The sequence below is a fragment of the Lolium rigidum genome, chromosome 7 (genome assembly GCF_022539505.1).
Source record: "Lolium rigidum isolate FL_2022 chromosome 7, APGP_CSIRO_Lrig_0.1, whole genome shotgun sequence".
Lineage (NCBI taxonomy): Eukaryota > Viridiplantae > Streptophyta > Magnoliopsida > Poales > Poaceae > Lolium > Lolium rigidum.
The window spans coordinates 221698969-221715314 of record NC_061514.1 but is presented as its reverse complement, the minus strand read 5'-3'; the positions used below and the strand labels follow the sequence as shown (position 1 = coordinate 221715314).

The 16346-nt window shown below is 49.0% G+C and overlaps 1 protein-coding gene across 2 annotated transcripts; it reads right to left on the bottom strand.

Annotated features, from left to right (window-relative positions):
- Positions 1-479: 479 nt before the first annotated feature.
- LOC124678636 (probable folate-biopterin transporter 8, chloroplastic) lies at positions 480-16096 on the bottom strand. 2 transcript variants are annotated; one of them, XM_047214496.1, is made up of 3 exons: positions 15522-16096; positions 640-1734; positions 480-606 (listed from the first exon to the last, which is right to left on the bottom strand). In XM_047214496.1, exons 1-2 carry the CDS (start codon positions 16012-16014, stop codon positions 674-676), a joined length of 1554 nt encoding a protein of 517 aa, XP_047070452.1. In that variant the 5' UTR covers positions 16015-16096; the 3' UTR covers positions 480-606; positions 640-673. The 2 variants fall into 2 exon arrangements, with proteins under 2 accessions (XP_047070452.1, XP_047070451.1); XM_047214495.1 differs by having other exon boundaries at positions 480-1734.
- Between the last annotated feature and the right edge of the window lie 250 nt (positions 16097-16346).

The following is a 16346-nucleotide window of genomic DNA, read 5'->3' as shown; positions in this document are numbered from 1 at the left end:
CAGGATCCAACGGTCCAAAGTGAAAATTTTCAGATTTTCAGGATATGGCCATTTCCACCTAATACGCCCCGGACATAACACATGGATATCTTGAAAGATTTTATTTTTAAACTTTATCAATTTTTTTCTTATTTAAACTAGAAAGACAATCCACAAGGGAGTGTGCTGATGGTGCGCCACTGAGATACCATGCCATGGTACACGATTGCTTAGCGGGTGGTAAATTTTGCCCATTTTTAAACTATGCTCAGATTTACTAGTGCTGCACCATGCCATGGTGGCGCATGGTTCCCATGGTGCACCACTAGTGGTGGGCTACTGCTAGTGGTGCGCCACTGCTAGTGATATTGTGGCTATACTTTTTCTGGTAGTAAGTTAGTAACTTGATGACGCTATTTCACATTCTAAAACAAATAAACAAAAAAGGACATCAGGAAAATACTTTCTTCAGCAGGCATGGTTGTTCACTATTTGTCAAAAAACCATTTGAGCTATACGCAGTACATTGATGTGAAGAAAGATCACCTTTGGATACCTATACATGTAATTCCATAGAGTTCCCTGGGGGGAAAGTCCTGTACAGTGTCACTCATTAGCTATCCAGATCTTTAATTCTCAAAAAAAAAAAGCTATCCAGATCTTTAATGTTATGCTACATCTGATGTCAATGTGCTCATCTTTGCTTTACAATCTTCTCATCCCCAGTCCAGTTTTCAGGTACAAAAGATATCCACGCTAAGGGTAACAATGCAGCCAAACTTTGCAGCAGAATACCCAAAGGCAAGTTCGAGTAGTCCCTAGCAGACAAACCAATCAGGGCAGACAACCCAACGCCATACACGCCACTTAGTATTGCTGAAAGCACCAACCCAGACGTGAAGAAAGCAAAGAGCGAACCTTCACAACCAGGTGGGCAGAGGCTTGATAACAAAATCGAGAATGGCAGGACCTTGAATTGAGCAATTGCCTCAGCAAGAGCTGAGAAACAGAGGACATATATCTCGTTCGGTATTCCCAACATAAGGTTCACTTGCTTCACTAGAATCAATTCTGACAGAACTGCGAAAGCATACATTATCTGAACTCCCCACACAAGGCGCCTCAAAGGGATCTGTTTAAGATAGCGGTTGTAAAGTACAGTTAGAGATACGACCATGACCTGTCCCATTACTTTTGAAAGACCGATGATTGATGGATCAAGCTTCAGATACTGTGTTTGAAAGCAGAACATCGTTCCAGAAAAACTAGGCACAACAGCAAACGAAGTCATGATCCATGCAAGTGGGTAAAATATCCTTTCCTTGCGGACTGCTGTCATTAAGTTCGAGAATTGCTTGCGAAGATTGACCGACAAAGAACTTCTGACAAGAAGACTGTTGGAGTTGCCATGGGAACTTGGCAGTGTTTCTTTTGTACTCATGGAGAGTGCTAGTTGAAGGCCAAGGAGGACTGAGAATGCTGTGAACATAGTCTTTGGTTCTTGTGTTCTCAGCAGAACGTATCCACCTGACAAGTTCCCTAGGAGGGATCCAGCTGCAAGACCTATGAATGCATAAGATTGTAGTACACCTTTCTTCTGTGTTCTACTAAACTCCGTGACAACAGCATCACTTACAACTTCCGTCACAGATGCTCCGAGATTTCCAATCAGAATGCATACCATTTCAGTTGTAAATGTGTCACCCGTAACCGGCATGATAGCAAGTGTCCCCCAAGCAATAAGCTGCAGGAATGCTGAAAGCACACAAGAGTAGCCAACTTTAGCATAAGTCAGTTTAACACACAACAACAACTCGGGTAGGCTAGACATGAAACCCAGCGGAAACACAAGTAAACCAAAACAAGAATAGAGAAAAAAAAACAAGTAAACTAAGGGCATCTCCAGCGCCCGACGCAAACGGACAAAATGTGTCCGTTTCGGTCCGCACGAACAGAAAATGAGTAAAACTCTTGCCCAACGGCCTAACACAAAGTGGCTGGCTTGTCCGTGCTGACACATTCCCGGCCCAAATTTGGACTGGCAATGCGTCGGGCGCGGAGACAAGCCGCATCCGCACGTGTCCCCCTCAACTAACCCTAAAAACCAAACGCAGTAGCCACCAAATCGCGTCCCTCCCGCCCCTTGCAACCCTAGAGCGATGCCACTGCTTCCCCATCCCCTCGCCATTGCCAGCGCCGTCTATCAAGCCACAACTTGTTGGAGACCGAGATTGGTGCTAGTGCCCTAGAGAGCACTTGTCAGCATCTCTCCTGGACCTGTTTGCTGCCCGTCTGCTCGGACCTACCCACCCGGCATCGATGCCCAGGACCTATTCGGCCAATTGCGAGGCCGAGCTTGAGGCACGAAAACCTAGACCATTTTTGGCCATCTAAGCCATGTGGACTAGCCATTGATTCTTCCTTGTTGGCCGCAGATGAACCCAACTTCAACACCGTCATGGACAGCTCATCGGATGAGGAGTCAGACCGCATTTCGGAGTTCATGATTGCCGCGGCCACCCTCATTCATGACCACACCGAGCGGCAGAACCGGTGCGCATGGGCTCAACGAGGCCTCGTTAGGTCAATGTAGCGTGTAATTGAGAGGCTAACAACTACCTGCTCCAGCGGGACTACTTCCACCCCACGAAGCCGGTGTTCAACGTGAACCTGTTCCAGCGCCGCTCTCGGATGGCAAGATACTTGTTCTTGACTATTCTACTAGGTGTCAGGACCACGATCCCTACTTAAGATGCAAGCCTGATGCCATTGGTAAGGTAGGCTCCACCTCTTACAAGAACTGTTCCGCGGCTATTCGTATGCTTGCATATGGAGCGTTGGGTGATCTTATCGATGAGTACTTGCGAATGAGCGAGACCACTTGCCTTGACGCGATGTACAAGTTCTACCGAGCCATGATTACAGTGGTCGGCGAGGTTTATTTGAGAGACCCGACTGTTATCGATCAATGAGGCAAGAGGGTTTCCACTAATGAATAGCATAGATTGCATGCACTGGGAGTGAAAGAACTGTCCATTTGCATTGGCAGGGGCAGTATATCGGGCATGTGGATAGATGCACTATCATTCTTGAGGTAGTTGCATCACATGATTTGTGGATTTGGTACCCTTTCTTTGGCATGTCGGTTCCCAACGTGCTCCATCCCTCTCTAGTATTCTCTAGGATTGTTGAAGGCAATGCTCCTGTGGTTCACCATGAGATCAATGGCAATGCATATGATAAGCCATATTATCTAGTTGATGACATCTATACTAGCTGGGCCACAATAGTGAAGACTGATCCGAGATCCTCAAACAGAGAAAAATAAGAGATTTGCCAAACAACAAGAGGCATCTAGGAAAGATGTAGAACCGACATTTGTTGTGCTTCAAGCTTGGTGGACTATTTTTCGTCACCCTGCTAGAACATGCAACCTTCAGACCATGTGGGAGGTGATGACTTGTTGTGTAATCATGCACAATATGATCGTTGAGCAAAAGTGTGACGACAACCTCCATGACCAAGGATGGCAATTTCAGGGCAAGATAGCTGACCCATAGCCTAGGGCTTGAACGTTTGAGGAGTTCCTCCATATGTACCTTGAGCTCCATGATAGCAACATTCACAATCATCTTCAGGAGGATCCGATCAAGCATTAGTGGGCATTTGAAAACCATGAGGATAATGAGTACTAGTCATCCCATCTTATTTTTGTCTGTTTAATTCTGAACTATGTTCTTCCTGCACAACATTGCATGTGAACTATGTCGTTTATTTAGATGTAATAAAGGTACAAAGCTACTTAAATTTATTTGATTGCAACATTATTTTTTCCTATACATATGAGGAGATTGTGTTGAAAGTGAGGTCAAATAATAAATCATAATGGATCGCCCGAACCAAAATGCATCGGGCTGCTAGGGATAACCCCGAGCCCAAAGTGACAAACGTTGACAAACGTGGTCAGACAGCCATTTCCGTGTCCGCGGCCCAACGCAAACGGAGAAAAACAGACATATTTTGGGTTTAAACTGCGTAGGGCCGCTGGAGATGCCCTAAGATTCCGGCACATCGATCGCTGATTTCCATGAGGTCCTATCAAGAGCCAAATCTGTAGGGACATTCCAATCACTCAAGTCTCTTTTTATGACCTCTTCCGATGTCAATTTTGGTCGCCCTCTGCCCCTCCTTGTATTTTCCATACTCCTTATAATTCCATTGTCAACTGGTGCTTCTGGAGGTCTTCGTTGGATATGATCAAACCACCTTAGTCGGTGTTGGGCCACTTCTCATCGGCCATTGCCTCCCATATCCTATAACGTATTACCTCGTTCATAATCCGGTCCTTTTGTATGGCCACACATCCACCGTAGCATCTGCATCTCCATAGTTGGATGTGTTGTCTTTTAGTGGGCCAACATTCTGCTCCGTGTAGCATCGCCGGTCTGATTACCATCCTATAGATCTTACCTTTTATCTTTTCTGGGACCTTCTTGTCATATAGGATGCTAGATGATTGTCGCCACTTCATCCATCCCGCTTTGATCCTATGGTAAACATCCTCGTCGACGTCATCATTGCTTCGCAACATTGATCCGAAGTATCGGAAGGTGTCCCTCTTAGGCACTATTTGTCCCTTTAAACTAACATCTCCGTCTTCGCACCTAACACCACTAAAATCGCATCGCAAGTACCCGGTCTTAGTCCTACTAATTCTAAACTCATTTGAGTCCAAAGTCTACTTCCATAACTCTTAACTTCCTATTTACGCTAACCCTAGTTTCATCCACTAGAACTTGCGCTGCAAGCCTTGGGTCTTGGTGCGGAGGTGGAGGGGGGAAAGTATCTTGGGTTGCCTACCTCTACAGGGAGATCTAGAAAGAAATGCTTTGAGTATGTCAAAGAGAGAATCTGGAGTAGAATTCAGGGTTGGAAGGAATGGTTTCTTTCAAAAGCAGGGAAAGAAATCCTATATAACTAAGAGGATCATCCCCACTATCCTATTTTTCTCAACATGCAGCTATGCCATATCATCATGCGCCCACTAACTTGCCAACACACGTCAGGTCATCAGCACGTCCCATTTAGTGCCTAAACCCGTTTAGTTCCTGGGTGCTTTTTGTTTCTTTTTTTTGAGAACACGCCAATAGCGTGCCTTAACTTTATAGAAGAGAGACATAATTACAAGAATTCACACCATTTGCTCACAAATGATGTGAACAACACACACCACTCCTACTCCAAACCTAGAGCTACTCTCTCCCCATCACTCTCCTATCTCCTAAGAACGCTTGCTCCCAAATGCAGAATTCCTCCCTAATCCGACTCACCGGTTGCACGACAGCTGCGGTATTCCACTGGTGTTACCAAAAACCCTAGCATTGCGTTGTTTCCGGAGCATCCAAGCAACCAAGATAACCAGGGAATCAAACCTCTTCCTATCCTCTTTCCTGATGAAACTTCTAGCTGTTAGCCACGCAGTCCTCAAAAGAGATGTTCCTTTGTGGCTCCGCAATGCTCGGACCAATGCCGGTTAGGCATAGATACCAAACTTCTCTGGCGTAGACGCAATGTCCTCGGGATGTGCTGTGTGCCGTGTCTTCCTCCTGAAGACAGGTAAAACAAGGCGCTAGTTCACGTCACGAAGTCCATGGCGAACACGCTGTCGCCAGTCCGTCCAAAGCCGGTTCAGAGATGCCAGCCATAGGAAGATCTTGCACTTCAAGGGTGCGCGAGCTTTCCGAGATAGGCCTATGAAGACTGAATTTTACCCCGCCTAGGCACGACGACGATAGGTATCTTTGGCGGTGTAACCGCCCGATTTGGCACCCTTCCGGGATAAAGAGTCCCAGGAGTATCGGCTGTAAATGTATGTCGCCAAGGGCCGACCAAAGTTGTACACATTGTCTCGCCGCCTCCGATCAAGCGTGCCCACGATGTCCACTCCATCCAGCCATTGTTTTGCGAGAGCTTCCAGAAACTTTCCTAGTATTTTTGCGCCTAGTGGGGACTAACTCAAAACGAGCTGGCGCCACCTCCTTGCACGAGCCTCCCTTGTTCTTTGTCCCTCCCGGAATAGTATAGAGCTCCCATTGCCCGCACAAGGCGGGCAAAACTCGAAAAGCCGATCTCGCTTGCCGTATCCTTGGGCAGATTTAAGCCAATCCAGGGTTTAGATGCATCCGTTCCTAGACCAGCCGAGCCAACGAACTCGAGAGTGCAAGACTCTGCGTTGGAGGTTTGATCCTAGCCCACCTAGTATCCAAATGATCCGCATAAGCCCACCTAGATCAAGCCGCACGCAAATGCTGTTCCAAGAAACAAGACGAGCCCCTTTAACCTCCTTCTTCCCGATCCAGAAAAAAGCGTGCAGCCACTTGTTGATTTCCTCGAGCAGCCATACTGGGGGCCTCTTCCACTAGAATGTGGTGCGCCGGCCTGCCGACTTTATGCTCGGCTTTCACCGGATGGTGAGACGGCTCTCCTTGGCGATCAAACCTCTTTTGCCATGCGAAGCAACATCCTTGTGATATTATCCAGGCGCCGGTTGCCTACTGGGCTTTCGTGAGCGGTCTAATGGATAGTTGGAGCCCCGAGATACTTGATGGGGAAGTGTGCAAACTATCACGGCCCAACTCAGCCGACCAGCCTAGCATCACGCCTCCTCCTCTAATCATGGTCGCCGCTGACTTCCTGTAGTTAACTTGCAGTCCGGATGCGTTACCGAAGAGGTACAAAATCTGCTTCACCGCAGCCAGCTCCGGTTTCTCGGGTTACGTGAACAGCACGACATCGTCAGCATATATCGATATACGTTGGAGCGGTGTGATGCCAGCCGGGGGTTGCAACAAATGCCAGCCAGGCGGATCCCGCTCCACCCAAGGAGATGGCTTTGGTCAGAACTTCCATGGCGACAACGAAAAGCATTGGGGATGTTGGATCTCCACCGCGCAGGCCACACGCATGCTGAATTACGTCACCGGGTTCACCATTAACAAGAACCATCGTGTTTGCCGTATAAAGCAAAACCGCCACCCAATGCGGATACTTGGGCCCAAAGCCCGGATGCCGTAGCACCTCCATCGAGGAAAACTCCATGATAAAGAATCAAAAGCGCGGGTGATATCAAGCTTGACAAGGGCTCCACGCTGTTTTTCCGATGGATTCTCCTGGCACACTGTCGTACCAGCATGAAGTTGTCATGCGGACTCCTGCTCCGAACAAACGCAGATTGATTTGTGCTAACCGGCTCGGCAGCTTGGTTCGCAACCTGTTTGCCATAATCTTGGAGAATATCTTGGAGAAGGCTTGTGTACAAGACTTATGGGACGGAAATCCCCAACATCCTCCGCATTTGGTCGTTTGGGAATCGGGGTTATGTAAGCCACGATTCACCTTGCAAAACCTGCGGAATCACCAACATATGGCTTGAGCCACCGGAATCACCGAACGGGCCATTATATCCTGCTTGATGATGGGCCAAGCCTTTTGGTAAAACCCTCCGATGAAACCATCCGGGCCGGGGGCTGCTGCGGTGGCAGCTCCTTTATAATACTCCAAACTTCCTCTTCCGTTATCGGTGCCTCCAAGTCGGACGGGTCATGAGTCGGCAACCTCGGGCACGTAGGTCAAAGGTTCGTGCTCCCTAACGTGCGGTTTTCAATCAGACTTACTGAAGGACTCGTGAACACCTCAACCTTTACCGGCTTGATCCGCGATCATCTCGTTACCACTGCCTGATCGCCGGTATGAAGTTCCTTGTGCGCCTTCCATTGGCCACTATGTGAAAGAAACTTTGTATTCGCGTCCACTCCTTTAACCACGGAGCGTGATCTACCGCCTGGCCATGGTTCTCTCGAGAGGCGCTAGCCCCAGCACCGTGAGTTTCAGCGTCCTCCTAAGCTAGATTTCTCCCAAAGACGAGTTGCCGCTGCTCACGTGCGACATCAAGCACCGAGGATTATGATGTTGGCCATGGCAATTTGAAGTTTGATGTTCCCACATTTCCTCGACCCCAAGCACGGAGGCCCCTCCGCGCGGCGCTTTCGAGGCAAAGCATCAAGCCTCCTGAACGGATCAACAATCGCCTCATCACGAGACCCGGGCGCTCCCGACGCGCCTCTTCGAACCCCTCCAGGTTTCAGCCAAACCAGCTCAAAGCGAAATCTTCTCTTGGGGCGGATTGCCGCGCTCAGCGCTAAGTGTATTGGCGCGTGATCAGACACCGAGGAGGACAACGCTTGCAGTATCGCATCAGGATGCGCAAGATCCCAGTCAACAGAGGCTAGCACTTTGTCGATGCGAGATAGGGTGGGATCCTCCCTTTCATTACTCCAAGTGTACGGACGGCGACAGGTGCGCGTATGTGTCATTAAGTTCATGCCTACGAATAAAACTCCTAAACCTCGCCATGGTCGAACGATTCAAGTTACTGTTGTTCTTCTCGAGCTGCGGTCGGGATCATGTTGAAGTCCACCGCAATGGCCCACGGCCCGTGGCACAAAAGCCCTCCCTATTGGTGAGTTCGTTTAGAAACAGCTCCTTGTCGGATCACCGATTGCGGCCCATAACCCGTAGTTAGCCACCAGGGATTGCCTTCCCCTGTTGTGACTTCTCCAGTGATCGCGTACTTATCATAAGCAATATTATCAATTTTAACCACAGAACTGTCCCACGCCAGAAGAATGCCTCCTCTAGTTTCCTCCGCCGGGATGTAAGCAAAACCGTCAAAGGACGGGCCTAAGCATTGCAACAAGAAGAAATCATCTACAACCAACGTTTTCGTCTCCTGGAAGCAAACAATGCTCACATGAAGAGTCGACACGAACTCCCTCACAAAGACTCCGTTTCTGCTGGGTCATTTAGCCCCCGCACGTTCCAACACAACAACTCTAAAAGACTATCCATGAGCGACTAAGAACTCCTACTCCGAGCAGCATCTATTGCGGCTGCTATCACCACCTGGCAGCTCTCCATCCTCTCGAAGCTTGGCGGCGCCACCTTGCCGAAAATCGAGGCCATGACTCTGACATGCTGATCACGTAGAGGGGAGTCGAAAATCTTCCTGAAAAGGTGTACATCCTCCTCATTAACTGACAGGTCCTCCGGAACAATGCCAAGAGCCTTGATCAAAGCCGTCTCCGCCGCCGTGACCTTCTTCGATTTCGACGCAGTGGGGGCACCTGATGCTTGCAGCGCTTGCCGCCTTGTGACCCGTCGTGGAGTGAACGGTTCCGCGGCAGCATTCAAGGTCCTCGCACCCTCTATCTCCTTGAGCAGTGGCGGCGCAAGCATCTTCATGATGTTGGCGCAGAAAGACTTGATCTTGGCGAGCGCTTGGATCTCCTCATTGCTCATGCCTCGCTCCAGATTGATGCTCTTCCTCCTCCTGCGACACAGCCTCCTCCACTCGCCGAGCTATGCCCCTTGGAACCATTTGCATGTCACTATTAGGCCCTGTGTAGGACATGCAAGGCGACAGCTGAGGTGCGCTCTCCTCAGACGATCCAGTACCCTCCAGTTCCAGATCAACGGCCCTCGTTGTTGATTGCATGCCTGCTGGCTCAGCTCCCGAAAGCGAAATTCTGATGTACCCAGGGGAAACTTCTTTTATGCCATGCAAGGCTGTCGCATGCTCAGCCGAGGATGAGGCGTCGTTGTCTGTCTCCGTCCCCAGCCAATCCTTGTCTGCTGTCAGGGGTGGCGAAACAGCCACATTGTTCTCATTCCGAGTCGTCTTCAGCAAGGTCGGGTCCACTTCACTGTCTGCTGGGCCGCTCTGCTCTCGGCCATCCAAAGGGACCGACAGACAAGCCAGCGTGCCATCCTCCAGCTCCTGTTGCACGGAAACGTCCGCGGCACACGCACCTCCACGAGCTAGATCCTCATTAGTCTCCAGAGTCTTCGGTTCTGCTGCAGCGCGCAGCTCCTCGTCCGTTTGTGGCCTCTCAGAAATTGCCACATGTTCCCCAATCATCTCCAGTGTCTTCGGATCCGCTGCAGAGACGCAACTCCACATCCGTCCGTGGCCTCTCGCAATCGCCACGGGCACCGGCTGCGAATCTTGTCGGGGAGTTTGAATTGGCCGCCAAACTTGACGCGGCTGTTGCCTGACAGGGTTGGCAGCTTTGCCTCCAACGGGCCTCTGCCCCAAATTGGACGCATACTCCTTTTGACCAGGTCTGTCCCCGTACCACGACCGGCCGGCGAGGGCCCTACCACTCGCCGGTAGCCGCCAATCCGAACGCACCATGGCCGCCACGTGTCCTTGTGGCCCCGCCTTGCCGGCGCCCCGGTCCGGCCGCGATCATCCGGGATGCCCCGCCGCCACGGCAGCCGAGCGGAAACGCCGGCGATCGACGTCGAAGTCGTCCTCCCGGGATGCCACTCGTCCACCGCCCGGCGAGCCCATCTGGAATAGCTGCTCCTCGATATCAATCTCCTCCTCCACTCCGGTCAAGTGGATCAGCACCTTGTACTGCAGCGCCGGAACCTCCGTTCGGCCACGCGCCGGCGGCGAAGGGGTGCGCACGACCTCAGCGAACTCCCTAGCCGGAGAAGGCGTGCCCTCTGGCTCAGCCGGCTCCGGCACAACAAGCATACGCGCCACCGGGATCGACTCGATGTCCGACGTCCACGCTGTGAACTTGAAGAGCCGCAGATCCCGGCGGCAGCAGTCTCCGGCGCGACCTCCTCCACGGCGCAAGAGTTCCCGATCAGATCCTCAACAACTGCCATCTCCCACGCATGCGGCGGAATTCCTTCTACCGCAATAGAGACCTTGGTGCGTAAGTTCTTCTGTATTGCCTGCGACTGTCTCGTCCACTTGCGGAAGAAGAGGGAGAAACCTCCATGGTTGATGCCTGGTAAAGTAGCCACCTTGTTCCTGTGCTCCGCTGTGGCAAAAACCACAAGAAAGTCCTCCGGGTTGTACAGATGCACCGACGCCGCATGCGCCGGCACACCGACTGAAGCGAGCGCCGCCATGACCTGCTCGCACGACGGGTGCTTTTTGTTTCAGTTGAATGCCAACTAATCTAGCCTAATCGTAAAAGTTAGCCTGCATTCTACTGTCTTTATTATCTCCATTGACCTGTGCAGCCACCGATAACCCACGTTTGATATTCTCCTCAATAAGGCATTCTCTTCCTCTTCCCCTTCCCCATGAAACTGACTCTCATCCTTTCGGTCACACAAAACTGACGAGACATACAAGAAGTTCGCACATATTTTTTCTGTTATAAATATCGTGCGCCGCTTCAACCAGCTCTATTCACATCGCTGAATTCCTTGCATATACTCACGTCTATTTCCCTCCGTCCTCGCAGTCGCAGGCGATGATCGCAGCGGCTAGGAGTAGAGTGACGACAAGTTGTGTATGACAACATGTAGCCTACATGCAGCACGCGTATGGGGAGACACATCGTTAGGCTGTGTTCAGAGCAAGCCACACTCTAACCTTTGATGGGTGTTAATTAATTTGGATCAGGTCGGGCTAATTGTTCTTCTCACAGGGGACTTTGGTTCAAACCATGGCTGATTATTGCAAATGAGTACCGGCCGGCTTGCAAGGACCTGGGACTGATGAGAAATTGCACGTGAACAGGAAATATTGTATCTCTCCTGACTTTCTTCTCTCTCACAGGCACACAGCTATTTTCCATCTATCTGTTTGGCATGGACATGATTACTGCATGTTTCTGGACACGATTGGACTTTTACGGAGTCGTGTGAGACAGCTGGTGAACAAAGATTCCTGGGTTCTTGGAACTCTGGACATGTGAGTTCATCTTTGCTTTTTCACGTGTAGTTCACTTGGACAGTGCAGTGTACGCAATTTTCAAATGCTGTCAAGTAGTTAATCAAATTATTATTTCTGATGATGTGGGTAAATCACTACGGAGTACTACTGCTATGGGTGGTTTATTTTATCTCCACATTGAACATGATTTTCAGTGCCCTTTCCATAGCCCGGTATGTCGGTACTACAGTAAGGTAAACTATACTTCCAGAAGGTAAACTAATGCATGCATACTAGATTTGTGTTCTAGAGCAACAAATAAAGTGGAATTACACAGCATATCAATGTGAAGGATGGATTTATCGGAATCCTGGAGATGAAAGGATTCACTAAGAATTTTGGAGCCGTTCATACGAGCCCTCAAATGATATTTACTTAAGGTGAAAGGTTTATCTGGTTAACTTTATAGAGTTGGCTCTCACGTATTATAATAACTATGTATTTTTCGTCACTTATTTACTTAGTTTTCTATTTTTAACTTGCGATTGTATGACATGCTACTTCATTTCAATGGATACCTCCCAAATCGGTTTCCACTTATTGCTTTTCATCACTGTATAAGGAAAACATCCACACACTAATGTATAGGCTGTATGTTGAGCAGTACGCTTGGTCTCCCGTCTCAAATTTGTTGTTGTTAACCTTATCAGCATTATCGTTTTATTTCTTCATGGAAATTCATTTGAACTACTAAGCTCATATTTTAAAGATGCATTTTACTATCAAGCACTACGGATCAAGATTTATATCGAAAACATTTAGTTGTTTTCCTTGAAAAAATGATTAGCTTCTCCATTTGAGAAATACAAACCCTTCTATATATATTTGCCAATGTATTTATATAGGTGATGCAAACCAAATAAAACTAACACATTTCTAAAAAAAAATCTACTGAACATTCCAATCAACGCGCAGGGAATCATCTAGTTCTTATAAAGGTTGTAGCCCAAGCAATCCCGACTTACGCAATGACCTGTTTTGATCTATCAAAAACCCTATGTGATGATGTATGCAAGATGGTCGAACAAGATGAAGAGAGGCGGATGCATTGGGTTGTCGGGAGAAGATGATGCTACCAAAGCAAGATGGAGGCTTGGGTTTCCGAGATCTGTACTCTTTTAACTTGGCTATGCTTTCTAGAGATGGGTGGCGCCTTATTCAAGCACCGGAATCACTATGTGCCCAAGTATGAGGGAGACATATTTCCGTTATGGCAATTTGTTGAACACAGTTCTGTATGCGGCATGTGTTATGTGTGGCGTAGCATCCTGAAAGGGCTGGATGTACAAAGAGAAGGGATCATATGGAGAGTCGATGACGGGACAAAAATCAAGGTGTGGGAGGACCCGTGGAGTCCTCGGGTACTTCTCGGCGTCCATGCTCACATAAAGGAGGTGCGCCAATGAATCTAGTTGCTGAACTTCTTGATCCCAATACAGGCTGGTGAAATGAACTGCTGATTCGACAGTGGTTCCATAGAGATGTTGAATCAATTTGCAGATCCCCGAATGTGAAGATTCTGAGGATACTGTTGCCTGTCACTTTGATAACATGGTAATGTTTTCCATTAAATCTGCATGCAAGGTACATGTTAATATGAAACAGCGAGAGTCTATAAGAGAAAGTGGTGGAGATTCTGCAAACTGTGAATCCAGGAGTAGTCTATTCAGAATCATTTGGAAGCTTCAATGTCCGCCTAAGGTGCATCACTTCATGTGGCGCTTCGCACATAACAGTCACCCTCCACTGATGAATATTGCACGGCGAGGAGTGCACTTGGACACCCTCTGCTCTGTCTGTCACCACTATTTTGAAGATGGAGGGCAGTTGTTTTTAAAGTGTAAACAGGTGAAGGCACGCTGGTGTGCCATCCTGCTACAAGAAGTCAGACTCTCGATGCTCAAACATATTGCACCCCTGGATATCCTTGCCGAGGTACAAGAATTGCCCTATGAACAGAAGATGCTAGTGATTGCTTTTCTGTGGTGTTGGACTGAAAGAAACAAGAGCAACCACAAGGAGGGGTTCAGCTCATAAATGAATTCCAGTTTACTGTCTGGCGCCACATCGGGGAATGGGCAGAACAGCTGAAGAAACAGACAAATGTCACGGTCAAACAGCGGTCATACTAGCAACCTCTGCCTGCGACTTTGTAAAGATCAACGTGGACGCTGCCTTCACAGCCGATCTGAAATCAGAAGGCTGGGGTGCAATATGCAGAGATAGCTCAGCTGATAATGTTGCAGATGCTTTGCATGCGGAAACTGTACAAATGTTGAAGGCCTCTAATCTTGCAGACCATCTTGGTGTTGGGCGGGTACTATTTGAGACTTATTTTGCTATGCTTGTGCAAGTTTTGGGCTCATCGACGTATGATCATGCTCCCCTGGGAATCCTCTTTAGTGAACTGAAATTCCGTATGAGTACTCGTTTCATCGAGGCTCGTATTATGCATGTGTCGGGAGATTGTAACACACCAGCGCATGTGTTGGCTGCTTTTGGTACCGTTGTTAGTCATGGCGACCATTCTCTGTGGATGTCGAACTACCCGGCTGATGTAACCCGTGAGGTGACCAGCAATTTAGCTGTGTCGTAATGGAATACGAATGTTCCATTTCAAAAAAAAATTGACTTCGTTACTTAACAAACATTATCTGTAATTAACATTTAATTCTCAGAGTAGAGATTATCAGCATAGAAAGATAACCACTTAACAAAAAATGACTATTCAGTTTGGGCGATACTCACGCCGCAGCAGGTTTTGATTTAACATTAACTGTAACAGGGTATAGGAGTTGCTATATAATCACGGACATGAAATGAAACCAGCAGGTAACAGAGATTACGCCTAACGAAAAAACCAAGTGTGGAACGAAAACTGGCAAAAAAGGTGAGTAAACTTACGTTCGCAGCTTTCAGAGACTAGTGGACCACCAGAATATGGGTGCCCTATGAGAATGCCTGCTTGCCATTGTGTGGTCACCAGTATAAGTAAGACATCTATCAGGTACCACTAGAATAAGGGAAATCTTTGATTTGCCAACTAGGAAAAGTTCAAAATGTGTGACTAGCAATAAGAGCAAGTACACATCGGGCAGGAAAGTGTGTTGCTACATTGACCGGATACCTAAGAGGCTTTCGAAAACGGATCTTTCTCTCAGACAGGTGCCGGCCGCTACAGTACCTATGAAGCTTCCAGAGACGTATCTTTCTCTAGAACAGGTGCCGACTACATACTACAGACTACAGTAGTAGATATGACTTTAAAAGCAATACAGCAACTGGCCAACAATCAAAGGATTAGTTCGACCACTCTATTGGTTAATAATACACTAAATAGAAAAAATAATCTCCTGAGAGAAATACTATCCCAATAACAGTGAAATTCGACAATAGCTGCAGTTTTCCACAAGGACTCCTAATTTCAGAGAGATAGGTAGGAATGTTGTCACTGTCAGGAGCTCTATTTTCCACAGCTCTCGTTTCATTTTATCCTTATTTTTTAAGAAAATAAGGGAAAGCATACATAATTTTCACAGCAATAGCATGGATTTTCAAAGTTCAAACATTCATTCAATTTAGTACTTATTCTGAGATAGTAAGATTTTTAAGCCGAAAGGAACTCAATCTCACATCTGTTTGGGGAGTATTTCACATATAAACGACGAAGAACAAAGGTTCCTAATCGGACTATCGGAGTGAGGAAAAAAAAGGGGGGGGGGGGGGGGGGCTGATGAATTACCTCCAGCTGAGACGTAGGGGAGTCGGTGCTGGTGGCCGATGTATATAGCGTCGGAGAGAACCCCGAAGAGCGGCTTGGCGACGAGCGGGAGGCTGCCGGCGTTCTGCACGAGCTGGAGCGCGACGGGGCTGAGCCCGAGCCCGCGCGTGAGGTGAAAATTGAGCGCTAGCCACGGGAAGCACCGGAAGCCCTGCACCCAGTACCCCATCCCGCACACCCACCACACCCGCCGCATCTCTCGCAACGACCCCCACCTCTCCGCTGTCGTCCGCGGCGGCGCCGCCTTTTCCATAGGCGCGGTTGTCGCCGCAGCGGAGCAGCCCTGGAACTTCCCGAGCCGGCATCGCCGCGGGGTTGGCGTGCCGAGGCGCAGCGTTACGCGGTGCGTGTTATCAGCGACGGAGGTCGAGGCCCTTGCGGATGGCCGATGGGGGCACGGCGCGCACGGCGAGAGGCAGAGCATTTCGGACGCCGACGGGGAGGAATAGGACATGCAGAGGCGAAGCCGGGGAAAAGGTGGGTTGGAGAAAGCGTCGCGGCGGGAGAAGGAGCGTTCCGGAGGCGACAGAGGCCGCGCTGCCTCGATTCGGCGGTTTGCGCCGTGTGGGTGTGGCGCCACCTGGGGATGCTGGAAACCAGGAATTTCCATCTAGGCCCAGGGTCCAGGGCTCCAGGCCCGAAGGCGATGGGATGCTCAGGTACAGTGCCAGCGGGATTAGCCGGAAATGCTGCTTTCCTAGTCTTGCGAGACAGGCATGTGCGTTGCTTTCGTCGTTTGTATTGCGATGTGCCTTTGCTTGCCGTGTCGTTGGCGTCGTGCTGGGC